Below are 27,856 nucleotides of genomic sequence, written 5' to 3'. Positions count from 1 at the left end.
TCATTTGGTGCTTGATTTTTGAACCATAGGATGAATCTTCTTCTTCTTCTTCTCATTATTGTTGCCTTCGTTTCCTTTTGCTTTTTCGTTCTCCATTTTTGTCTGATTCTCCTTTAAACGCTTTTGCTGCACATAAAGATGGCCATAGTTTAATCCCATTGAAGACATAGCTACAAAATACACAAAAAAAAAAATGTACTCTCAATTGGTTTAATCTTCAAATCTGTCAAACCCAAGTTCAGAATTTATAGCCAAATAATTGAATATCCTATTCTTCTTTTTTCTTTTATTTTTTCCTAATTTAAAAATGGATCTCTGTGAACTAGATAAACCATAGGCTGTATAGCACATAGATAAGATTTTTTCCTTTTGTAGAGGTAGGGGTCGAGGGGCGGAATTAGCCTTGCGGTTGCGGGTTCGACAGAATTCACTAGTTTTGGTCCAAATTCTGCATTTACTTTAAAAAATATATTGCTTATATACAAATTATTAATTTAGAGTTCAGTAACTTAAAAAGACTAAAATTTCGAACACATAAACTTCAAATCTTGGCTCCGCTTATACGGGTGAGGGTAGGTTACATTACAAGATAATATATATTTTGAATATGAAATGTATAATTTAAACACAATTGGATTAGGTGTCTGCATTCTGTTAAGGCTGTGAGATCCATGAGTTGACTTATTTGGATCTGTGGGTCAGAAGCTAACAGAAATCTACAGTAAGAAATCCACAGAATCAACAGATTGATTAAGAATTCATTATAATCCTCTTGACTATAAAGGAATGCAGTGGATTAGTTTTTAAAGTTGATAGGTTGAACAAAATCAAGAAAGCTCTCGAAAATTATTTGCTGGCACTAGCTAGATACGTGTATCAAAGTAGTAAGTGCATGCAGAAGCTAATCCAGGATCTTAAATCCTATATATGAGTTCAATTTTAATGTTTTAATATTAAACCCATTATATTTTTAAAGTTATGGTTTCACATCTACTATTTTTGTAATTCTAATGAATATTTGTATACAAATTTTTACTCTATATCAAAAGTTATGGGTTTAGTTGAACTCGTAAGTAATACAGTTGCATGACATGTGCTTTTTATATGAGTTTAAGTATACTATCATTGTAGTTTAACTTGTGATAGCTTAGTAGGCCGTATATCATTTTTATTAGGTTATTAATTATTATTTCCTTCGTTCACTTTTAACTAACAAGTATTCTAAAAATAAATTTTTATTTTTACTTATCATTTTTTGCATATCAAGAGAAAAATAATTTATTTTTTCTGTTTTGCCTTATCATTAATTACTTATTCCAAATTATTTTTCAAACCCATTAAAACTATACACCAATTAATATGGGTATCATGGTAAATTATGCACTTAATTTATTATTTTTTAAGGGGTGTGCAAAATCAATAGTGGACAAGTAAAAGTAAAGAGGGAAAATAATATTTATTATCAAGATTTACTTGAAATTAACTTATAAATAATTTTATTATATAAATATATTTTTTGCTGTGAATACATAAAAGTTAAACTCTTATTATATCAAAGTAATTACGTAGTGGTGCTACTTGATTTATGGTTGATTAATATGTACTCTAACCTTGGTTTGTGCATAAACTGATTCGAGTAAATTCTTCCGTGACAAACTGACAATACCATCAAAGCCTTATCATTATTTTGGAGCCAAGCCCTTTTAGGTAGAAGTCACGAGAATGATTAACTACTTATAGTTTAATATCATTACTTTGAATAACAACAAAAAAAAGTGCTTGAAACTATGCGAAAATAGGTGTTAGAACCCTGTATTATATACATTCTGACCTCCTTGCAACAATATTCATATATAATAGTCATTTACTATAAAAATCAAATTTTACTCGAAATTAATTTTTATATTATGTTATAATATGTGTCTTCTATAACAGCACTTCAATATAGCAACCAAAACGTATCGAAACAAATGAGGTTGTTATAGGGAGGTTGGATTGTACTATATTTTCGAATATTTGGCAATTTGACTCTATATAGAAAAAGTTTTGTAACAAACAAAGCCGTGAAAACTTTCTTTTCAAAAAACTTTTCCAGGAAACGTTTATTTCTTTTAGAAGAAAAGTTCTTTGAGAAACTCTTGAAGAAACTTTATAGATCAATCATAAAAATTTATTAGAAACAATAAATGACCAAATAGTTTTTCTTTAAGAAACTTTTTGAAAATTTCGGATGCAAACTTTTAAAAGTTGTCCAAACAAGTTTCGGTGTTGCGTTTGTTTGTGGTTTAGTGAATTCTTTTTTTCTGAATAGGATGAGTCCAATTCATTTTAAAAGTTGTACAAACAAGTAATAATTTTACATTTTTTTCAGCAATAGGATTCGTCCAAATAACCAAACTTTACTGCTGCTAAAAACAAACATATACATTAAGAAGAACTAATAACCCAAACCATGGAAAGTATGAAAAGTAAAATATCTCAAGTGTTGACGCTCAATGTGAACTGTTGCTCCAAATAATTGCAAAGGATGCATAAACTACAAGTGAAGAAAAGCAGGTAATGAGTTATATGGGCCCTAAATTGACATGGACTTGTATTTGCATGGCACACTAAAAATTGTACGGGCGCCTTATTTGGTCGCCCCCATTTAACTTATACACATTTTTTTAAAATTTTTTAATTTGTACTCATTTTTAAAATAACTTCAGCCCCCTTTCTCCTCCTTCGTTTTCTTCATCTTTCTTCTGTTGCTGTTGGTGCAGATTATTTCTTCTTCGCTTTGTCTCAATTAATATTCTTTTACGTAAGCATAGTTATGGATTTAACTTAACTGTTTGTTCAGATTTTTCATGAAGTGGAACGAGTCATCTATTGAGCTCAAAAACGGCAACCTGTGATGAAGTAGAATGGAGTAACATATTTGAAGGGAAGATATACGTACACAAACACAACTATGACAAGTAGGCCAAGTAATTTGTAGTAACTTTTTACCTAAACAAAGAACCACCATAATTAAGGATAAATGACAGATTAACTACTCTCATTTTGACTACAAAAAGTACAAAGAGTTATCCATATGAAATCACCAGTGATTATAGTTGTCTTTGCTAAGTACAAGAAAAGCAGTCAAGTGATTAAAAAAATTTCGACTCCAGAAGAGGAGAGCCAAGTAAAATATTAATACAAACAAAAACCTCAGCTCTAGAGCTGAAGTTCGATAGTTACAAAACAAAAACTTCAGCTCTAGAGCTGAATCTTACAGTTACAAACAAAAACTTCAGCTCTAGAGCTGAAGTTTGACAGACTGTCAAAACAAAAATTTCAGCTCTAGAGCTGATGCTTACAAACAAAAAGCCAGTTACAAACAAAAACTTTAGCTCTAGAGCTGAAGTTTGACAGTTACAAAACAAAAACTTCAGCTCTAGAAAAGCTTACAAACAAAAACTTCAGCTCTAGAGCTGAAGTTCGCCAGTTACAAACAAAAACTTCAGCTCTAGAGCTGAAGTTCAACAGTTACAAAACAAAAACTTTAGCTCTAGAGCTGAACTTCAAGCCCGACTACTAGAATGCTGAAGTTTTGCGTGATTGTCTTTGCTACTTCAGCCCCGTATGCTGAAGTTATGCGAAAAACCGGGTATGCTTGCAAATTTTTTTTGCAAAGCGGGCACAAGTTAAAACATGACACAAAAAAAGGGTATAGATGCAAATGCCCCCATGGCACAAGCATACAAAGAGCCCAGTAAATAGTTTCAACACCTTTCTAAGCGTGTTACATGTCACACCTCCTTTTTACCTACCCCCAAAAGGGTATAAGGGAGTTTTTCCAATTAAAGGACAATCGAAACGGGATTATTTTTATTTAAAGATTCAGAGTCGCCACTTGGGAGATTTATGGTGTCCCAAGTCACCGGTTCAAATCCCAAATCGAGGAAAGAATGACTCTAAATTACAGTCCGCGAACCAGAAATCTGGGTAAGGAATTCTGTTAACCCGGGAGAAGGTGTTAGGCATTCCCGAGTTCCGTGGTTCTAGCACGGTCTCTCAACTGTAATATTTGGCTTAATTATCTGATTTTAAAAATATTTTAAATCTATGTGCAAATTTTAACTTTTAACTGTTTTTATTCACTTTTAGGAATATTGCAACGCTGCCAAAATACGTCTTGAACCACGTCACATAAATGCACCCGCGGTCTTCGACATATTTCGACATTGTTGAGATTTGGATTTGGGTCACATAAATGCGCACCCGAGTTTAGGAAGGTAATATTATTAAAACAATGCGCCTAAAGCAACTACGAGTTTTTAACTTTGCGAGGGCCATGTGAATTTGCTAAATGGCACGCCTCGAGTTCTAAGTATTTTAAAAGAAAGGATTAAATGAGGGCCGCGCATTTGAGATTTTATTTGGCGCTGCGTACCTCGATTCTATTTTAAAAGGATATTCAAACTAAAGCTCGGAGGCCATAGACAATGTCTTATCTAGTATAGCTCGCCTCCCAATTATTTAAAGGAATTCGATTCTTTACTACTAAATTAACCAAAGGTTTTATTCAGGTTAACGAGAAACTTACACGATGGAGAATTAATTATTAGAAAGGGGGGTATTCGGCTCAGCATAAACTAGTAACCCAACAAAAAGAGGTGGCCCAAGTCTCATTAGGAAGGGCCTGTCCTATTTTGGGCCCACTAGTGAGCCCCAAGCTCCTGAAAATATGCTATGCTGGGGAGAGGCTCGGTATCGAGTCTCCAAAGCACAAATGAGCACCTGAAGTGCCACAAATTCAGAAAGCCATCGCTGAGACCAATACATAACACGACTCGAGTTCGAGTCTTTGACAACGCAAGCCCTTTGGAGCATCATGGACTAATTAAAACCAAACGAAACCTTTTTTGAACCATTCTTGTTGACTATACCTTCGGATGCAAATTAAAGAAAACATGAAAAAACTTACAACTACGGAGAACCATGAAAGCTAAGAAATTATGCACCTTCCCTAAATGCCCCACATTTGAACATGCTAATCAACTTTCTACCATTTCAGCTTTTACACACACCTATTTTACTCCACGATGTGCATATTAATCATAATCCACTCATATTCAACGTACACATATCAATAACTTTCCCTCTATAACCATTTCCTTTGTTTTGAATCCTCATTCTAAATGATTTTAACACACAAAATGAAACCAGCGAAGTAACAGGGATGTTTAACTTAACACATCTTAATGCCAACAATGCTCAAAAAGAAAACTCTCAGAAATTATGCATTCACCAAATTTCTATCAGTAGCATATCACCAACAGTCCCAAGATTTAACTACAACATACAAATTTAGCTAATCGTACTAAGTGGCTAAACTACAATGAATTAACTGATTCAGCATATAAGCACCACGAAGAAAACTGAAACTAAACTAAACAGAGTCAGCTGCCATGTTCCAAAACTTTCACTTTCATCTCCATTATGACACATACATCCAGTAGAATTTCAAGAGAATGTACCTGACAACAACAAAGAGAATAAGAAGAAGGAGGAATCAGCAGCAGTAAACCAGTGTTAGTTGCAGCGTTAGCCCAGAAATAATCAAAAGGGGAACCATCTTTGAGGCAGGTTAAAATCAACAAAAATCCCAAACAATGTTCAGCAACCAAAAGACAACCAAAATCGAACCAAAAGCTCTTGAAAACCAACCAAAATCAAATCATTTTCATGCTCAGACAAACCAACAACTTTCAGTACTCAGAAATCAAAGTAAATCGAGAAAGTTTCAATGGAATAGTGGTTATTCGAACCACTCAGCCTTCTATTGTTATCTAGAAATTGAAGGAATCAAAAATACTCAAAGTCTACGAAACAGTAATTTTTTTGCAGTTTTTGCATTTTTCTGGATTTTCACCTCTTGATCTCTGCCTTGCAAGGCAAGAAAGAAATACCTTTATAGGCAAGCAAATAGGGCAAACCTGAGAGTTTAGTTTTGCACTTCTAGTCCCCCCTTAATTTTTACTTTTGCCAATTAATCCCTCATTTTCTGACTTGATACCCAAGCTAAAGTTTAAAATTCCATAGAAGACCCCTATTAGAAGCTTCTAAATCAGTTACCCAAGAGATTCCCTAGCTAGATTACCTATACTACCCTTTGGGGACCTTGAAATTACCCATCAGCCTCAGTTGGGTCATGGGTTAACCGGCCCAATGGTTACACAAACATGGGCCCAAAAAATCCATTCAAGCTCTAGGAATGGATTCTGAAATGATTCAAATCCCAAATGTCATGATGCCCCTAACCCAAATCAAATTAAGGCAAATGGCAAAGAAACAAATGAACAATTTTCTCACAATTTAAAACCCGAGCTAAAATACTAATTAACGCAAAATTGAACTAAATTAAACCCTCAGTCTAGTTAGATTAAACTAAATGATTAACTAACGAGGACAAACACAGAATTCATCAAGCAAGACCAAATGACATCAAGGGTAAAACCTGGAAAAGATCAAACTATATAAAAAAAACAGGTTTTATCTTGGCCAGAATTTTGCTTGTCTTTCAACTGAATTATTCGGAGAAATTTATCAAGAGCAGGCGACTAATATTATTTTGTAGAAATATTGGCAGCCTGATACTTCAATACTGGAGCCGGTAACCATGCAAGCCATAGAATCCAGGATTAGAACACTTTGAACTTTTGGGGCTTTAAACCCTATCCCTAGATTCAAGATTCGATGGAGCCGGGAAGGATTCGAAGGGTATGGGTTAAGGATTTGGAGAGAGGAGGTCATGGGGGCTTCAAGGTGTTAATTTGGGGTTGTTTGGTAGTGGTGCCGCCACCTTGAGGCGGTGGAAATGGAGGCGGCGGCGTTAGAGTTTGCAGGTTAGAGTCTTTGTGAAAGAGACGATGAGAGGGTAGGGGGTGCATTTGGACACTTTTATACGTGGGAGACCCGGCTTCCCAACCGTTAGATGAGGAAGACCTCGACGGTCCTGATCTCCCCTAAATGAAACGAGGTCGTTTTGATGGTGATGGGAGAAGGTGGATCGGGTCAAGGTGGTTTTGGGCCGGGTATTAGGGCAATTTGGACGGGTTTCAGGGATTTGGGCTTGGAGATGATTCAATTAATTTGGCCCAAGTTCCTTTTCTTCATTTCCATTAATTCTTTTTAGTGCCTTTTCCTTTTCTTTCTCTTTTTCTTTTTATTTTTTCTCAAATTAAACAAAATCTAAAATAATTCCTAGGACCTAATTAACCTAAAAATAATAATTAAACCTAATGATAATTATCACAATTAATAAATTAAAGAAGAACTAACTCAAAAATCACAAATTAAAATTAAAAGGTGCAAAATGACTACTTTTGTGATTTTCCCTTTTTAAAATAACCTAATTACTCAATTAATCCTAAAATGCTAAATTAAATCCTAAAAGCAAATGCACATATATTTTTGTATTTTTCATTAATTAAAATGCCCAGACAAAAATGCAAACAATTAACAGAAAATATCACAAAAATTCATAAAATTGCAAACACTGGAAGAAATTATTTTGTTTTGAATTTCTGGGAGTAATTCACATAGGGCAAAAATCACGTGCTCACAACACAAATGTCGCTGCCAGATTCAATGTTGCTTTTTCGTAAAAATAGCACGAGCTAGCCAGTTTTCGGACTGGTCATTAAAAAATAGTCAACGTTTGTAAAGCTGTTAAAAAATAGCCTCTATTTTACTGCAACACGGAAAGTTCTAGCATAATATACTGGAAATCGGTACACCTGTGTATGAACTTCCATCATATTATGCTGGAATCCAACACGCGAAAAGTTCTAGTATAATATACTAGACCGGTATATTATACTGGAACTCCAGTATATTAACCTGGAGTATTGTTTCGGATTTTGAACATTGTTTTCGTTCAAATTTATCTTTACATGAAAAAGTGGCTAAATTTTGATTACTTTTGAAACTGTAGTTATTTTTGAATGACCACTTGTAAATCTAGCTATTTTTGAATTTCTCCCAAATTTTTCTAGTTAGCATACACTAGGGGTGACAAACAGGCCGGTTGGATTGAATTTGGGCGGGTCAAGATGTGTTGAGTCATTAAATGAGTCATTGCCCAACCCAGCCCAAAATATACTTGGGTTAAGATGGGCTGGGTCAAGATGGGCTAAACAATGGGTCAAAGCTCAACCGCCCAACTTGACCCATGTTTTAGAACTATGCTCCATCTTATATAAACAAAGCCTTCTACCTTTTTATACACCTACGTATGTTCTCTACTTTCTTAGCTTCCTCATAATTTATTTATTCCATGCACGACGATAAATTGCTATATATTTAATTTTAAATTTTTAGCTGAGAAACACATGGATTAATCTTATACTCAACTATTTATGAGCTTTTACAACTTTTTAAAACTAAATAACTATTTAAAAGTGTAAAAGAAAGAAGAAGAAAAAACAAAGAAATAGTGGTTGAAAAAAAAAAAGACAATGTTTCAAAAACCTTTTGAAGAAAATTTTTGTGCAAGATAAAAGTTTGGCTATTTTTCCCCCTGATGTTGGAATTGTTCCATAAACAATTCATTTAGAAAAGAGCCTTCTGGCCACACAAAATTTTCAGAAAACTTTGTCGATTTCTTTTAGGAAAAACAACCCAGACAATTTCTCTACGAACTTTGATTTATATATATTTATGTAGTTATTATTTTTTCTTTATAATATAACACAAGAAAGCCATACTCCCCACTTACAACTTGTTTGGATGGTTGTTACCCATTGTATCGTATCGTATTGTTACTTTAAATACAATGTTTATTTTGATTGTTACTTAAATTTTATTGTATCGTATCGTTAAATCTGTCGTTACATAACGACGAAATGTGTCACTTTATGTAGCGACTAATTTGGTGTGGTCGCGTCGTTACCTTGTCTTTTTCTCTCAATCTCACCCTTTATTATTATTAAATTATTTTATTTTATCATTTACCCTACATATTTATATAGTAATTTTATACTATATCATAATTTTTCTTTATAATATTGCAAGTTTATTCTTCATATTGGTGCATGATATCATGAAACGATGGCAAACAACACAGTCTATCCAAACATTGTATTTTTCAAACAATACAGTACAATACAATACATTATGAAACGATGCGTAACAACCATCCAAACAAGCTGTTAAGAAGTACTCACTCCTATCCAAAAAAAATATTATTAGTATTTTGAGAATCAAAATATATTTTTTTTAAATAAGAAATTAGTATTTAAAATTTGTAAGTTAGAAAAATATCTTTTATGTTATTTCTAAATAAGTAAATTTCAGCACAACTCAGTTACAAAATTATTCATATTTATATCAAAACTTAAAAACCTTGATTCTTGTTGTTAAACTTAGATACATGACTAATGATGGGGCAACTAAGTAAATTTTTAGAAAAACTTTCAGTTGAGGTTGAGATCCCTTTGTTTTGGATGAGCTTCATGGGTTGTATTTGGTTTACTTCATGGGCCAGAATGGACTATAAAAATGATGAGCTAACTTGGACTCAACCGAAATAGGCCTATGAGCTAAAATATTTGCAGCCCAACTCATTTATCTCTAGGCGGGTTAGGCGGGGTGGATGGGTTTGGCTTCAAATTGCCACTCATTATACATGTATTATACATCATCAATTATTTTTAATTTAATTTAGATAGGCGACTATTTGTGTTAATTCTTCCTGCTATATAATTATAAACTATGATAATATTGTTACACATACCCGTTTTCTAAAAAATAAAGCAAGCTAAAAAAAGAAGAAGTGAAAAGTTAATTAAACATAGTCACATAATGGAAACTTTAAAACTATTAGGCACCAAGAAGTATTTTAGGTTGAATGTACTCTCATTATTTTTAATCACAAGTTTACTCTTTAACCAGAAATTTTGCAATTTAATCCTGGTAAAATGTGCTTTCTTTTTTAATAAAATTTTACATAATGTAAATTTCTTGTACCAAATAGTTATAAAAAAGAAATTCATAACTAAAGCTACCGAGAGGAAAAGAAAACTAAATTCAATGGCGGTGTTTCGGGTTCCAATCTGAAAAATGAAGTCAATGGCGCTATCTCGGGTTCGAATATGAAGTCACAAAAAGCGCTTTATCAAATGTGGAATGTTGAGCGCAAATCCGAGTTTAGAAGTTGTTTGGCTAAACTTATAAGTTGGTCAAACTGACTTATAAGCATTTTTTAATTTATATATGCGTTTGGTTAGGGGTGACAATTTGAGCTCAAACCCATCCAACCCGCCTAGAGAATAATGGATTTGAATATAAATATTTTAGCTCATGGGTCTATTTGGATTGAGCCCAAGTTAACCCACTATTTTTTATAACCTATTCTGACCCATGAAGTAGCCCAAATACAACCCATGAAGCTCACCCAAAACAAAAGAATCTCAATCCAACTTATCTAGAAATTTACTTAGTTGTCCCAATTTTTTATTTTTATTTTTTTGTATTTTTAATTTTCTATTTTTTCGTTTTTCTGCACACACCCCCCTATAAACCTAACCCCTCCCCCCCCCCCCCAAAAAAAAAAACCCTCAATTTTTTCTTTTTACATTTTTTTTGGAATTTCAATTTTTTGTTTTCCCTTTTTTTTTTTTCGTTTTTCTACACTACCCATCCATCCCAACAACCCACCAAGCCCCCTCAAATTTTATTTCTTTTACTTTTAGAAACAATCAATGACCAAATACTTTTTTTTTTTAAGAAACTTTTTGAAAATTTCGGATACATACTTTTAAAAGTTGTCCAAACAAGTTTCGGTGTTGCGTTTGTTTGTGTTTTTGCAAGAAAGTGTTTGTTTAGTGAATTCTTTTTTTCCGAGAAAAAGAAAATCAACAAACAAACACAGTTAACAAAATTGATAGAAAGTACAAGTTGAGATTTGATCAGGAAAAAAAAAATCATACCAACGACAATTACATTGCGAGGGATATTATTTATTATGGATTGGACATCTAACTATTGGTCTTTTTGGTAAAATGAACATTTTTATCTACAATAAAAATTAGAGCCGTCAATATGGGCTTAGTCCGCTGGACCGGTCCAATACGACCCGTAAGTTAATAAGAATGGGCTAAGATTTTTGGAGCACATTTAAAAACGAGACTTTAAAACCCGGCTCATGTGGTGCATGAGGCTTGACCGAGGATGGGCTCGGCCGGCCCGTGGGCTTAATAATATATTTAATTAAAAATATAAAAAATATATAAGGAACTAAATATAACAAGAAGAGTAGTTAGGCTGACCATTTTAAGGCTTATCAAAATATTGGGCCGGTCCAACCCAGCCCGTCAATTACTAAAGCCTGTGTGGGCTGGGTTAGGCCTGGCTGGTCAGCTCGTACTGAGAGCTCTAAATAGGATGAGTAAAAATAAGAAATTTTTACTTCCTATAGCAAAGGTTGATACCTTACTTATTTTAAATAAATACCCTTTAAAAAATTATTATTTCATAACTACATTTTGATTTTTATAGCCAAATATCTATTTATGGTCACCTCCTATCCTTAAGCCATAAAAAATGCTTTGTATTATTTCTCTCTCTCATTCTTTCATATTTTTCCCCACCCTCTCTTTCTCAACGACAAGTCTTTCTCCATGAATACAACCACAATTCTCTGCTGATTAATCTCCATTGTCTCACAAAATTTTCAACAGAAATAACTTCAAGTCCAATCCCATCGCCGGGGAGAAGAGTAATGTTGTAGCTTTTGCTGGGTGAGGCCGCGGAACAGCGGATAGTACCCCATTTAGCGGTGTGTTTGGGCAGCGTTTTTGAATGAAATTGGAGTTGGTTGAGAGGTGTTGCAGTGAATTGTAATAAAGCCGCCATTGTTGAGACTCTAAAGCAGAAAGCTTTCTAAGTGAGGATTTTGGGTGGAAGTTGAATCGGTCCAGTTATTTAGAGAAATTTTATCGCGGCCCTCTCGATGAGACGACATTAGGATTGTTCTTGAACAAAGACGACAGAGTTTGGGGCTGAGCAACTTAAAGATTTTGTTAATATATTTTCAATGTATCTCGATGTATTCTATGTATTTCATTGTATTCATTTTCTTCTTTTTTTCATTGTATTTCAATGTATCTCGTTGTATTCCATGTATTTTATTGTATTCACTGTCTCGCTATATTCCATCAATGTATTCATATATTTTTTTTAATTAATATAATTTATGTATTTTATGTATTCAGATTTATAATTGTGTTTGTTGAGTTATATTAGGAGTCTATTGTGTTAATTGATTCACTTTCCGTTTAAAAGCAGCTGAATAGACCATGAATTGCGCTATTTACATTATTGTATTCACAAATACATATCGTGAATACAGTCGAATATAGTTGAATACAATAATCTGTCTAGCTGTAATCCCCTGTTTCACGCCGTGAATACAGTTGAATACAGTCGAATACAATAATCTGTTTAATTGTAATCCCCTATTTCACGTCGAGAAATGTCACTGTATTCATGAATACAATAGCTTAAATACATCGAATACACTCTAAAAACCTGAAAACATTATTATAGGAAGTAATATAGTAAATAATAGCTACAACTAGTTAATAACCACTAAAACATAGTGGATTCTGAAAGTTTCTCTAAAAATAACCAAACTTTAGTCCTGCTAAAAACAAATATATATAATAAGAACTAACAATCCAAACCAGGGAAAGTATGAAAAGTAAAATATTTCAAGCGATCACGCTCAATGTGAAGTATTGCTCCAAATAATCGCAAAGGATGCATAAACTACAAGTAAAAAAAAAAGGGGGGAAGGTAATGAGTAATATGGGCCATAAAATGACATGGACTTGTATTTGCCATGGCCCAGGCAAACAGAGAGCCCAGTAAATAGTTTCAATACAATCTAAGCGTGTTATTATACAAATAGTCGGCCAAATTTAATGTTACTTTTCTAGTTGGTATACACAGATTATACGCAGTTATACAAATATTATACATCCATAATTATTTTTAATTTAATTTATGTGGGCGGCTATTTGTGTTAATTTTTCTTTCTATTTAATTAAAAACTATATCAATGTTGTTACACATACCCGTTTTCTAAAAAATAAAGTAAGCTAAAAAAAGAAGTGAAAAATTAATTAAACATGGTCACATAATGGAAACTTTAAAACTATTAGGCTTCAAGAAGTATTTTAGGTTGAATGCGATCTCATTATTTTTAATCACAAATTTACTCTTTAACCAAAAATTTTGCAATTTAATCCTGGTAAAGTGTGCTTTCTTTTTTAATAAAATTTTACGTAATTTAAATTTATTGTACCAAATAGTTATTAAAAAAAAAAATTCATAACTAAGGTAACCGAGAGGAAAAGAAAATAAATTCAATGACGGTATTTCAGGTTCCAACCTGAAAAATGAAGTCAATGGCGGTGTCTCGGGTTCGAACTTGACTATGAAGTCACAAAAAGAGCTTTATCAAATGTGGAATTTTGATTGCAAATCCGAGTTTAGAGGGTGTTTGGCTAAGCTTATAAGCTGATCAAACTGGCTTATAAGCATCTTTTAACTTACATATGCGTTTGGTAAACATTCAAAATGCTTATAAGCCAAATATTTATAAGCTAAAATAAGGCATAAGTCATAAGTTGGTCACCCTCAACTTATGACTTTTCAGCTAATAAGCACTTTTAGTTTGACCAAGATTTTTACTAGTTTATCCCTACTAATACTCCCTCCATTTCAATTTGAATGAGGTAGTTTTGATTCGACATGAAATTTAAGAGAAAAGAGGGAGATTTTTTAAACTTGTAGTCTTAAAAGTGTAAGAGGTAAAAAGTTTGTGGGGGCATAACATTTGTTTGATTATAAAAGTTTTTCATTAAGAGTAATATAAGTAAAATAAAAGGTTTAAAGTTGAATTATTTTCAATTATAGAAATATATCATTCGTTTTAGAACGAACTAATAAGAAAAATGTGGCATCTAAATTTAAGCGGAGAAAATATTTTTCAACTCGCGAAAATATTTTTTCCAAAACAAATTTCTACTTTTCTCTTACTATTATATTCGTTGTTCATTATTTTCTTTACAAAAAAACTTCTAAAATTTGAATCTTTTATAAAGTTTTTAGGGCATTTGATTATTTTAATAAAAGAACAACTTATTAATACTTTTTTTACCAATCACATCAACTGCTTATTATCAGTTTCAACACTTCTATCCAAACACTTTAAAACTTATCTAAAATATTAATTTCAGCACTTAAAAATACTTTTTAACACCTCAAGCTTATTAATTATTTACAATCAGCTAAATAATTTTTGGGATTAGCAGAGTAATTTTCTCATTCTTATTTATTTTATTGATGATATACAGCCTGAGTGGTAGTATATGTTAGTTTGCTTACCTAACGGGTTAAATTATGTATCATCACGACTTAGCAGGATTTTGAATCGGGACAAGTTAATATCAGAACTCTAGGTTCATACGTTTTACTAACCATACGCAGGTGTCCAATAGAGTCTTTCCAAATGCTCTTAATAGGACTGCAATGCAAGAACGGACATCGAGCCAAAAAACTAAAAAAATGCATATTATTAGCATCTTCAAGATTATGCTAATTTGTACCTGAATTTCATACTCAAGTTCAAACTCGAGACATTAATTAAAAACTAAAAAGAAAATATAAAATATTAATATGTTGAAGATTATGAGTATACAATAGAATCTAGCCAAAAAAACTTGTGATTTCGCCAGTAAAATTGGGTACCATTATGAGAAGAAAGTATCAAATATGATTAATCACGACTTTTTATCATTATGTTGTGACTTCAATTTACAAAAATAGCCTGGTGCACAAAGCATTTCACGTTTATGTAAAATTCGGAAAGATTCACACTCCAAAGGGATATGATGTAAGTAGCCTACTCTCAGAGGCGAATCTAGAAATTCGGGACGATGAGTGCACCATTACTTTCAAGATTAACATTTAGTTTGATAATATAAAATTTTACAATCACAACAACTTAGCGAGCATTAGTTTCATTATCACAAAAACAAATATTATCAATTTATAATTGTACTCGACGAGTTTTCATACTTTGAAAACGATCAATAATAGCATCATTACTTACAGTTGCAAATACCTTAAGCTCTATATTGTAAACTAAACAACCATTTAAAAACTCTTCACTAATGCTATTACGTAGATCACTTTTTATGAGCTTCATTGAGGAAAATGCCCTTTCCACGCTTGCAGTAGCAACAGGTAGAATCAAAGTCAACTTCACAAGTAAATAAATATAACACCAAGTTTGATCCAATTTCGTCTCTGCCATCACTATAGCAAGCTCCTCCGTTCCCTTCAAGTTGATAAATTTGCTATGAGGCATTCGAGCATAGACATTGAAACTATCAAGCTGAAAGCTGAGATCTCGAAGCTTGTTGTCATCAAACTCACTTGGATAATACTCGACCAACTTCATTATTTTGTCTTTGTCAAAATTAGCAAATGAATCAATCGGATTCAAACAAGCCATACCAAGGAGCAAGTCACTACATCAAAACGACTATTTAGCTCATGAAGTTGCAAATCAATAACTGCATAAGATACTTCCACACTAAAGTGATGTGAATATGAAACTCCCGACCTCTTTCGTTTCGATCTTGGATAGTCTTTATCCATTTTGGGGATCATAATATCATGTTTACCACAGAATGAGTAAACTTCATTCATCAAGAACGCGAATTCACTTTCTCTCATAGTCTGCAATCTTATCTTTGCAAGGTCAAGCAACCTCATAGCATTGACTATGGCGTGATCTTTCTTTTGTAAAGCTTTGTTCAATTCATTTGTAAAAATCAACATCTTGAACATCAAGTGCAATAAAAACACAAATTCAAATTCTTGAATATTACCCAAAAGATTTTTTGCTGCAAATCTATCTAGAGAAATAAGACTATCTTGTTGCATATCTTTAAGCACATTAACAATCGACGAAAATATAATCAAGAAATTTTTCAAGGTCTTAAAATGCGAACCCCAACGAGTATCACCCCGTCGTTGGAGCCACGTTCTTGATTCAATCCTTGCCTGGTAAGTATTTCTCCAGATTTAAGTAATTCTTCTAACTTCTCTATTTGGTGTTGTCGAAGTATTTCCCTGCGTTTAAAAGATGCTCCAATAGTATTCAATGTGTTAGTGACATCATCAAAAAAATTATTCACATTCGGATGCTTTTTAGAAAGAGCTACAAATGTCAATTGCAACTGATAGGCAAAATAATGAACACAATAGGCAGATGGAACATCTTTTAAAATCAAAGACTTTAGGCTATTTATTCTTCCTTGCATATTACTAGCTCCATTGTAACCTTTGTCACGACCCAAAATATACTAAGGGTCATGATGGCGCTGGACACTGCTGTCAAGCAAGCCAACCAAAATACTTGTTTAAGTACTCGTTTTAAAACTTTTGAAAACTATGATTTTTTCCTCAATTTTTACTAGTAAAACACAATCCTTACAATGTAAATAAAAGAATGTTTGGATATAAATACAAGATACCCAATAATCATCCCAGAATCCGATGTCACCAGTGCATGAGCATTTACTAAGAAGGAAATAAAATAAAGTAACTGTCCGGAATACAAAGTGGACAGAAATAAAAATACAGTACAATACTCTGAATGGGACTCTGATGGCTGCTGATCGTCTCGAGAAGTGCGGCTCACCTAAGTCTCTGTATCAACCATGCTTGTACGCCCACTAGGCCACTAAAGATGCATGTGCTTGTGCAACAAAAATGTACAGCAAGTGTAGTATGAGTACGAAAACAACGTGTACCCAATGAGTATCCCGTCTAATCTCGATGAAGTAGAGACGAGAGGTCGACTTCGACACTTACTAGCGGTCCAATAATAATAATTGTAAAAATGGGAGGAGATCATGAATTTTATAAAGCGATTATAAACTCATAAAGCCGGATAATAGGTAAACAACTTCTCAAATAATAATGGATTCCAAAAATTTACTTTTCATCATCTTTTATAAATTTATCTCCGGCCAGGAAAGGCAAATATCAATATTTATAAATCTCAGGCAAACAATACAAGCATGCGCATATCATGCCGAGGTCGTATGATCCGATCCAACATAAATGTAAAATATGCATTGCCGAGGGTCGAACAGCGCGAACCATAGATGCATCTATTACCCCGCTCGCGAATCATACATGCGACGCGGGCACACATAGATACACACATTCAAATAGCCAATCAAGAATTTATCAGGGAACATTTATCCAAATAAAAGCCAATTCTCTTTTAACTATTTAAGAAAATGAAGTTTAATCCTTTTAGAAATTCATTTACCAATTCGATAGGATTTAAGCAATTTAACTGTCAATAAAATTACAAATATTCCAAGTATAGCATGCTTTTGGATCCTGGACTACTCGGACTTACACATAATAGTAGCTACGCACAGACTCTCGTCACCAGGTACGTACGTAGCCCCCACAAATAGGAGCACATAACCAATTATTTTACCTATGGGGATAATTCCCTCTTACAAGGTTAGAAAGGAGACTCACCTCACTCCGAAGTTCCATAACCGGCATTCCACGCCCTTTCGAGGATTCAAATTGATGCACAACGCTCCAAAACTAGCCAATAATTATGCAAATCCATTAATATGTGACCAACTACTCATAATAATCCAATTTATAACAATTCCTAACCCCAATCGAAAAGTTGGCAAAAACATCCTCGAGCCCACGTGTTCGGATTCCGAATTTTTTTGAAGATAAAGTTTGCCCATAACCTCACGAACTCAAATATATAATAGAGAAAAAGACAGTCTTCAAGTTGAACTAGCTCTAGGGTTGCTGAAACCTCTTTGCCTTCGACGGAGTACATGTTTCTGAAGTTCCATTCTTTCCTAGCGGGGCAAAACCTCTGCCTTAAGGAAAAGTGTATAACCCCAAGGCTACGAACCAAAGGAGATTTACTCGCAATTTCATTCCCAAAATTGTGGTCAAAATCCAAGAATACTAAGTTTCTAAGTTTTTTCTCAAACCCCAAGTTTTCCACTAATACCCATATTCAAATCCATATCAAAATCATGTATTTAACTTGTAATGAGGAGGAACAACTTACCTTGAGATACTTGAAGAACATTCCCCCTTGAAGCTCTCCAAAATCTCCCACACCAAATGAAAAATGGGAGAAAAATGACCATCTCCCGATTTTTAAAAGAACACACTGCCTCCAGCCTTTCCGCACTTGCGGTCAACTGACCGCTTCTGCGGTTCCGCTGGTGCGGCCCCACTACCGCATCTACGGTCTTTCCCAGGCCCCCTATTTCTGCTTCTGTGCTCCTCCTTCCGCAAGTGCGATCCCACTTCTGCGGCGACTTGATCGCATCTGCGGTGCCAACCTTCTCCCTTCTTAACCGCATCTGTGCTCCTTTAGCCACTTTTGCGGCAAAACCCCGCAGGTGCGGTTACACCAGATACCAGCTGTTGAAGCCCTTCTTCAAACTCCAAATTTGATCCGTTAACCATCCGGAATTCATATAAGGCCCTCGGGACCTTAACCAACTATACCAATATGTCCCAAAACATGATACAAACTCGCTCGAGGCCTCAAATCACATCAAACAATGTCGAAATCTTGAATCGCACTCCAATTCAAGCTTAATGAACTTTAAAATTTCAAACTTTTACTTTTAGTGTTTGAACCTATCAAATCACGTCCGATTGACCTCAAATTTTGTGCACAAGTCATATTTGACATTATGGACCTACTCCAACTTCCGGAATCGAAATCCGACCTCGATATCAAAAAGTTCACTTCCGGTCAAACTTCTCAAAAACCTTCAAATTTCTATCTTTAGCCAAATGACTCTAAAGTGACTCACGGACCTCCGAATTCACTTCCGATTACACTCCCAACACTAGAATCACCATGCGGAGCTATTCCCAGACTCGGAATCCTAAACAGACATCGATAACACTGAAATGCACTTCAACCCAAACTTATGAAATTCTTTTGAAAATGCTAGCTTCCACAATAGGTGTCGAAACGTTCCCGGGTCTTCCGAAACCCGATCCGAACATACGCCTAAGTTCGAAATCATCATACAAACCTATTGGAACCTTCGAATCCCGATTCCGAGGTCGTTTACTCAAAAATCCAATCTTAGTCAATTCTTTCAACTTAAAGCTTCTGAAATGGGAATTCTCTTTCCAAATCGACTCTGAACTTCCCGAAATTCAATTTCGACCATGCGTACAAGTCATAATACCTGAAGTGATGTTGCTCATGGCCTCAACTGCTGAATGATGCGCTAGATCTCAAAACGACCGGTCGGGTCGTTATATTCTCTCCCACTTAAACATACGTTCGTCCTTGAACGTGCTAAGAATTGCAGCGAAGTTGTCTGAAATCACTGTTTAACTCCTTGTACACCTACCCGTGCTACCACAACTCAGTCGAGCATATTAGCTCGATCAATCTTAAGATATTCTCTTTCCTTCAAACAAATAAGCTTAGAGCCCAATTCCAACATTCAGAATTCTCTGTCAGGACTGTTTCCAACATACGATCACCATATCAATCACTATATGATGTACCCAAACATGACTGCACAATTTTGCTGAATTCACACCTTGCACCACTTTACTCGTAGGACCACAATAATACTATCTGATCAAATTAGTCGAAATTCCACGAATTTGATGCTCTTATTGTACCTCATGACATACATAGATCTTGCTCTAACTCTTACAATACCGCCACGATGGAAGAGACGTGTAGAGATTCATAACCAACTACCGAATAAACAAACCATTGAGTCTATACTTCTGACAATAACCATCATCTCATTCTGAACCAAATAATGGTCTTAGCTCCTTAATATACTTCATATAATCAGATTGCACTGATCCTAAATCCAATGATCTTGTCTCACCCAGTACGAACTGCTCTGGCAATAAGCCACCCAGACATGACCAAAAGTCTCATATGATGCTACAATGCGCCAATAGGCTACCAATTCGAACGCGATACAAAAGGAAAATGAACTCTAAAAAGGAAATCCAATTACCCCGCTCGCGAATCATACATGCGACGTGGGCACACAGCTAATATGAGCTTTCCTCAGAAAAATAGGAAACAAAACACATAAAACAGATACGGTGAATTGTACTCAACATCACACTGTTGCGGCACGCAACCCGATCCAAACAACATGCTCATGACGGCGTGCCACTCGATCCACACATAAAATTCACATAAGGATATACACACCAAGCCAGATTGCTCATTACAACAAAATACCGAATATCGGTCACAAGAACGCTAAGTGTATAATACCATCCCTGGGAAGACATATAGCGTCACAAGCTACAAAACTCAAGAACAACTGAGGTGCGATATACGATCTGAATCTCAATAGCCATTCTGCTCATATAACATCATCTCTATGCGAACATAAAAAATTTACCAAGCCGTCTCACAACTCACACATCACAATATATCATTACGTCAAATAGCTGACGATGAAATAACACCCCGACTACCCTTCCATAAGGAGCGCATTGCTAAAATGAACACATCTGGCCTGATATAGAGCCCATATTCACATTACATCCATCCATAGACCTTAAGCTGATTCTGACCGTACTGAACCAGGCTAATAACCTTTCAAAGGTCCATAATAACTCCCCTTTTCCTCATAACACATAGGAACAACCATCATGACTGGAGTAATCCTCCACAGTCCACAACCCAATAAACCGAGTGCCCTCCAGGCATAAATTCTCAATTTAATGACATCACTTCAGTCTTCATACTTGGTTTAACTCTTCAATTAATCAAGTGGCTACCTGCCACACTTATACAACCTTCTCGTGGAGCACGTTCCCACAACCTTCCGTAACAGATAACAGGTCTGTACATCCAAACCACCGGCCACACTAACGCTGAAAAGTGATCAAGAATCCTTAACCAGGATGTAAAGCCTTTTTCACAAAACACCGATCTCAGGTGATGCTGAAGACACTACCAACTTACTTTAAACATCCAAACTCATTTCCTGCTCATCCGAGTTCGTGACATCCTTGTCAACACCGAACTGCAACCTTGATCCCCACTTCAAATTCCATACCACTCACTACACCCACACATGCCAATATATGATAGAACACGATTTTTGTCATAACTCTGGAACCACTAATAGATTAACACTTCATCATATAAAACATTTCACTTAGCTCACTTTAGGAGAACCATAGAAACACACAGGTGAATTCTCATAACCGTAGAATATACAAACCTTTAAGTAGTGGTCTAAGCCACCATAGCCCCTTCCGGGATCCGCCTACATATCACAGGTCATAACAGCAGAATATTTCTGAATAACATAAATTACGGTGGCCGACAAGCCTCACATGTACCTCTACAAATCACTTGCATAACTTGATCACGCTGAAGGAACTGATCACTACCACCAGTATGCCAATTCAACTATGGCTAATCAATCTGTCTTCTTCCAATTTATCCTTGATTGCCTTAGAAATAACAATAGCTCCATTCAACACATAACACACCCCATCCACACTCATCCCGAGTGACTTTGAATCATGAGACCACGCTGTCTCCAATCCCACGAACCATTTCATACCTCCCTTGTGCGCACATTCACATTCTCAACTAGTTTGCCCATTCTGATAATCCCTCTACGAATCCGAAGTCTTTTCTCATTTTCCTCCCAAATACTACACTGCAAGTCAAAAAATCATAGAATATTCTGAGCCTCTTCTCATAAGCTGCTACAAAAGCTTGATTCTTAACCATACCTATAGGCTCGAAATCATTAGGCACCACACTTTAACTTTTGAATTCGCTAGGACCGTTGTTGAGAGTCACCCGCTCTAACTTGGCCCCGAATATAATCAACTCCATGAATCTTCTAGCACATGAATACCCTATCGATGAAGCACCCGGCAGAATCACTTCCCTTGAAACCCGCATCCCTACAAGGCATAAATCCAGAATCCTTCCCCGCGTCTGAACATAAGCCAATAAAGCCAACCATAGCACACTTTTAACAATTTCTTTGCTCAAATCACCTCTTATGTTACTCTCCCTTAGCTGAAATAACCTACCAATATGCTAATAACCAGAAATCTCACAAATAGACGACCATGCAATCCAACCGTAGGCGGTGGGACTCTCCCACTTAGCTTGAAGCCACTATTACATAACTCTGGAATTCACCGGGATTCTTTATCTCTTATTGATATAACCTTGCGCAATCAACCGCCAAAATTCTCGGAATCGTTCTGTAAAACCCCCTTTTTATACTCTGAATCATCAATCACATTCGCACAACCAATCTTTTTGCTGTATAACCAATAGAATTCTTCGCAGAAGCTTCGCCAACCATGAGGCCGTTAATCTGCTCACTGGAGATAACCCACATGTGGAATTTACGTGTCGACATCTTCCAACGCTGCTGCACAAGGTACAATCACTACGACATCAATAACCCATCATGAGTCTGAGCTCACTCTCTAGTTGCACAAGTTCCTTCACCCCTCATGGACATCAATTAAATGTGCGGCAATATCCTTTCAATTCAAAGGTATGTTGCATCCTTCTTCATTTCAAGCAGTTCCTTTCCGTTATATCAAATCTCCCGCCGCATAATAGCCCATACCTCAAATTAAATCCGTAGACCCCAATCACCCATCACTAAAATTCCCAAGTCATTCCAAACTCTCCTTAAGGTGCGTAGTCATTCTACCACAAAGCCCATATGCAACTCCGCCACTCTCCCACTTTGGCGGGACTCACCCCTTTAATCGACTACTCGACCTTTACTTCTTATACCTGGTCTTCTAGAAATTTTAACCACCGCCCGACACTTTACACATGTCCTTCCTCATCCTTTGTCGCTCAGTTGTTGTCTTAGATAAAATCTACCTTCGTAGCATTTGAACCCACAAATCGCTACTAACCTTAAACCTTTCCGAAGATCACCTTTCTCGAGCCATCAACATTAGAAACACTGATTCAATCCTGAACCACCGCACCTCGCGATATCTAACAGTCATTTCTCCAATATTATTTCACAATATCTTACCCCAAAGGTGAATTGCAGAAAACCATAACACCGACAAACTTAACACATACAATCGAGGACGACGACACTACATCGCAGATGAAAATTCCACCATGCTCGAAAATACCAAATTTTATTACTCCATCACCCCAAATCTGGAGATTCATAGGCCAATTACTTTTCCTCCGCTGGAATGAAATATCAGATCTCTGAATCGTGCACTGAGTAGACTTCCTTTCAAATCATTCACCGCCCCAACACATAGGCAAGTATCCTACCATCAAGTCAATACTTTGCGATAACCAATCGTGAGCATCATAGCAACCTGTGCATAGCCTCCAAGTTCTTAGAAGCACAACTACCGAGCCGAAACGATAGGAAAATCCTTCCGCAAGGCGACGACAATAGCCCAACCAACTATACTGGGAGAAACATCCCGCACCACATCTGTAGTACCATTACAATTCTTCAATTCTCGATTTATAACAAGCGGTTCGCGCCGCGTAAGATTGAGTAGGAAAGAAACAAAGGCATAAACCCCAATGGATCAAATCATACGATGAGGAATTAAGAAGGGAGGTGCTCCTAACAATCATGTAGCCTCTCGAAGATAAGTACAAACGTCTCTGTACCGATCCGCGAGACTCTACTAGACTTGCTCATGACTCGGGAGACCTAAGGGAACCTAGTGCTCTGATACCATGTTGTCACGACCCAAAATCCACAAATGGTCATGATGGTGTCGGATACTGCTGTTAGGCAAGCCAACCAAAATACCTGTTTAAGTACTCATTTTAAAAATTTTGAAAACTATGATTTTTCCTTCAATTTTTACTAGTAAAAGACAATCCTTACAATGTAAATAAAAGAATGTTTGGAAGTAAATACAAGATACCCAATAATCATCCCATGTGTCACCAATGCATGAGCATTTACTAAAAAGGAAATAATATACAGTAACTGTCCGGAATACAAAGTGGACAGAAATGAAAATATAGTACAATACTCTGAAGGGGACTCTGCTAGCTGTGGGTCGTCTCGAGAAGTGCAGCTCACCTAAGTCTACGTATCAACCATGCTACTATGCCCACTAGGCCACTAAAGATGCATGTGCTTGTGCAACAAAAATACACAGCAAGTGTAGTATTAGTACGAAAACAACGTGTACCCAATGAGTATCTTGTCTAATCTCGAAGAAGTAGAGACGAGAGGTCGACTTCAACCCTTACTATTGGTCCAATAATGATAATTGTAAAAATGGGAGGAGATCATGAATTTTATAAAGCGATTATAAACTCATAAAGCCAGATAATAGGTAAATAACTTCTCAAAAATAATGGATTCCAAAGATTTACTTTTCATCATCTTTTATCAATTTATCTCCGGCCAGGAAAGGCAAATATCAACATTTATCAATCTCATGCAAACAATACAAGCATGCGCATATCATGCCGAGGTCGTACGGCCCGATCCAATATAAATATAAAATGTGCACTACCGAGGGTCGAACGGCGCGAACCATAGATGCATCTATTACCCCGCTCGCGAATCATACATATGGCGCAGTCAATATAAATAAACAAACACCCCACTCGCGAATCATACATGCGACGCGGGCACACATAGATACACATATTCAAACAACCAATCAAGAATTTATTAGGGAACATTTATCCAAATAAAAGCCAATTCTCTTTTAACGATTTAAGAAAATGAAGTTTAATACTTTTAGAAATTTACCAATTCGATAGGATTTAAGCAATTCAATTGTCAATAAAATTACAAATATTCCAAGTATAACATGTTTTTGGGTCCTACACTACCCGGACTTATACATAATAGTAGCTACGCACGGACTCTCATTACCTCGTGCGTACGTAGCCCCCAAAAATAGGAGCACATAACCAATTATTTTACCTATGGGGACAATTCCCTCTTACAAGGTTAGAAAGGAGACTCACCTCGCTCCGAAGTTCCATAACCGGCATTCCACGCCCTTTCGAGGACTCAAGTTGATGCACAACGCTCCAAAACTAGCCAATAAATATGCAAATCCATTAATATGTGACCAACTACTCATAATAATCCAATTTATAATAATTCCTAATCCCGATCGAAAAGTTGGCAAAAACGCCCCCGGCCCACGTACCCGGATTCCGAAATTTTTCGAAGATAAAGTTTGCCCATAACCTCACGAACTCAAATATATAATTTACTCGCAATTTCATTCCAATAATCGTGGTTAAGATCCAAGAATACTAAGTTTCTAGATTTTCCCTCAAACCTCAAGTTTTTCACTAATTTCCATATTCAAATCCATGTCTAAATCATGTATTTAACTTGTAATGAGCGGGAACAACTTACCTTGAGATACTTGAAGAACATTCCCCCTTGAAGCTCTCCAAAATCGCCCACACCAAATGAAAAATGGGAGAAAAATGACCATCTCCCAATTTTTAAAAGAACACACTGCCTCGAGGATCCATCCTTTCCGCACCTGTGGTCAACTGACCACTTCTGCGGTTCCGCAGGTGCGGACCCACTACCGCATCTGCGGTCCTTCCCAGGCCCCCTATTTCCGCTTCCGCGCTCCTCCTTCCGCAGTTGCGGTCCCGCTTCCGCGGCGACTTGATCGCATCTGCAATCCCAGCCTTCTCCCTTATCAACTACATCTGCGCTCATTTGGCTGCTTCTGCAGCTCCGCACCTGTGGCCAAAACCCTGTAGGTGCGGTTACACCAGATACCAGCTGCTGAAGCCCTTCTTCAAGATCCAAATTTGATCCGTTAACCATCCGGAATCCACACGAGGCCCTCGGAACCTTAACCAACTATACCAACATGTCCCAAAACATGATACGAACTCGCTCGAGGCCTCAAATCACATCAAACAATGTTGAAATCATGAATCACACTCCAATTCAAGCTTAATGAACTTTAAAATTTCAAACTTCTACTTTCGGTGTTTGAACCTATCAAATCACATCCGATTGACCTCAAATTCTGCGCACAAGTCATATTTGACATTACAGACCTATTCCAACTTCCGGAATCGAAATCCGACCCCGATATCAAAAAGTCCACTTCCGGTTAAACTTCTCAAAAACCTTCAAATTTCTATCTTTAGCCAAATGATTCCAAAATGACCCACGGACCACCGAATTTACTTCTGATCGCGCTCCCAATACCAGAATCACCATGCAGAGCTATTCCCAGACTCAGAATCCCAAACGGACATCGATAACACTGAAATGCACTTCAACCCAAACTTATGAAATTCTTCCAAAAATGCTAACTTCCACAATAGGTGCCAAAACATTCCCGGGTCTTCCGAAACCCGATTCGGACATACGCCCAAGTCTGAAATCATCATACGAACCTATTGGAACCTTCGAATCCTGATTCTGAGGCCGTTTACTCAAAATCCAATCTTAGTCAATTCTTTCAACTTAAAGCTTCCGAAAAGGGAATTCTCTTTCCAAATTGATTCTGAACTTCTCGAAATTCAATTCCGACCACGCGTACAAGTCATAATACCTGAAGTGAAGCTGCTTATGGCCTCAAACCATTGAACGACATGCTAGAGCTTAAAACGACCGGTCAAGTCGTTACAACCTTGCACACGTAGCTTGGATGGGCTTAACGAGTGATCCAAAAGCAAATCATAAATTATTTTCTGTAATGATAGTGCAGATGTATCATTCACATGGAAAATACCCAAAAAGCATTCAATCACCTCCCCTCTTTTGTTAACATATCGTATAACAAGGGTCATTTGCTATTTATGTGAGATGTCCTTTGATTCATCAACGAATATCCCAAAAAAGTCATCATCCAAATCTTGGATAATAGCCTTAATTATTTCTTTAGCACAAGCATCCACAATATCTTTTTGAATTGCTAGACAAATCATCATATTATTTTTTGGAGCTTTATGTAATATTACCTTTCCCACATCGAAATTTTTATCCCCATGAAATTCCAAAAGTTCAAGAAAAAGACCTTTGTATTCGGAATCTTCACTTTCATTATGACCACGAAATGACAATCCATTTCTCAAGAGAAATCTTACCACATCAACTGAGGCATTTAAGCGTATCCGATGATCACTTTTTTCTTTCTCACTTTGCTTGTGAAAAGAAGATTGAATCGATTGTTCTTGATTTATCAATCTTGCATCCTATTAAAATTTGTGATGGATACTACTTACTTCCCCGACATGCGTTCTAAGTATTTCCGTACCCTTGTTCCAACCCTTAAAACCATCTTTTGTAAATGCATCTCCCGCATTACCGCGACTTTCAAGTTCATTCTTAAACAAATAACAACACAGACAGAATGAAGCATCACCTTTTATGCTATATTCCAACCATTGAGAATATGGACCCTTAAACCAATCGGGATTAAATTGACGCATTTTGTTCCCAAATTTAGTTTTAGGGAAAGCATGACCACTCGGTTGACAAACCCCTTTTTGAATATAATGTCTCCTCACTTCATCTCGGATATTAGGGGCATATTGAAGAATCAGTATTCTTTCTTTGAGATCAGGATTAGAAGATCCTAGCTCAAGAACACTATCAACATTTGAAGGAAGGGATAAGTTTGTCCCTCTTTGAATTTCAGGAGCTATATTCGAACTAACAGAAGGCTGACTACAACCATTGGAACTTGATTGGCCAATGTTTGACCTGATCACAAATTTATCCAT

At 36.1% G+C, this 27,856-nt stretch overlaps 1 protein-coding gene across 1 annotated transcript; it reads right to left on the bottom strand.

Annotated features, from left to right (window-relative positions):
• LOC138868283 (uncharacterized) lies at positions 1-27,856 on the bottom strand. Its single transcript, XM_070145826.1, has 7 exons — positions 27,356-27,856; positions 27,092-27,274; positions 16,059-16,286; positions 15,729-15,885; positions 15,559-15,617; positions 15,118-15,496; positions 1-170 (listed from the first exon to the last, which is right to left on the bottom strand). Exons 1-7 carry the CDS (start codon positions 27,854-27,856, stop codon positions 1-3), a joined length of 1,677 nt encoding a protein of 558 aa, XP_070001927.1.

The sequence above is a fragment of the Nicotiana sylvestris genome, chromosome 5, assembly GCF_000393655.2.
Source record: "Nicotiana sylvestris chromosome 5, ASM39365v2, whole genome shotgun sequence".
In the NCBI taxonomy this organism is placed as follows: domain Eukaryota; kingdom Viridiplantae; phylum Streptophyta; class Magnoliopsida; order Solanales; family Solanaceae; genus Nicotiana; species Nicotiana sylvestris.
The sequence above is the reverse complement of the archived record's forward strand: the minus strand, read 5'-3'. Positions and strand labels throughout refer to the sequence as shown.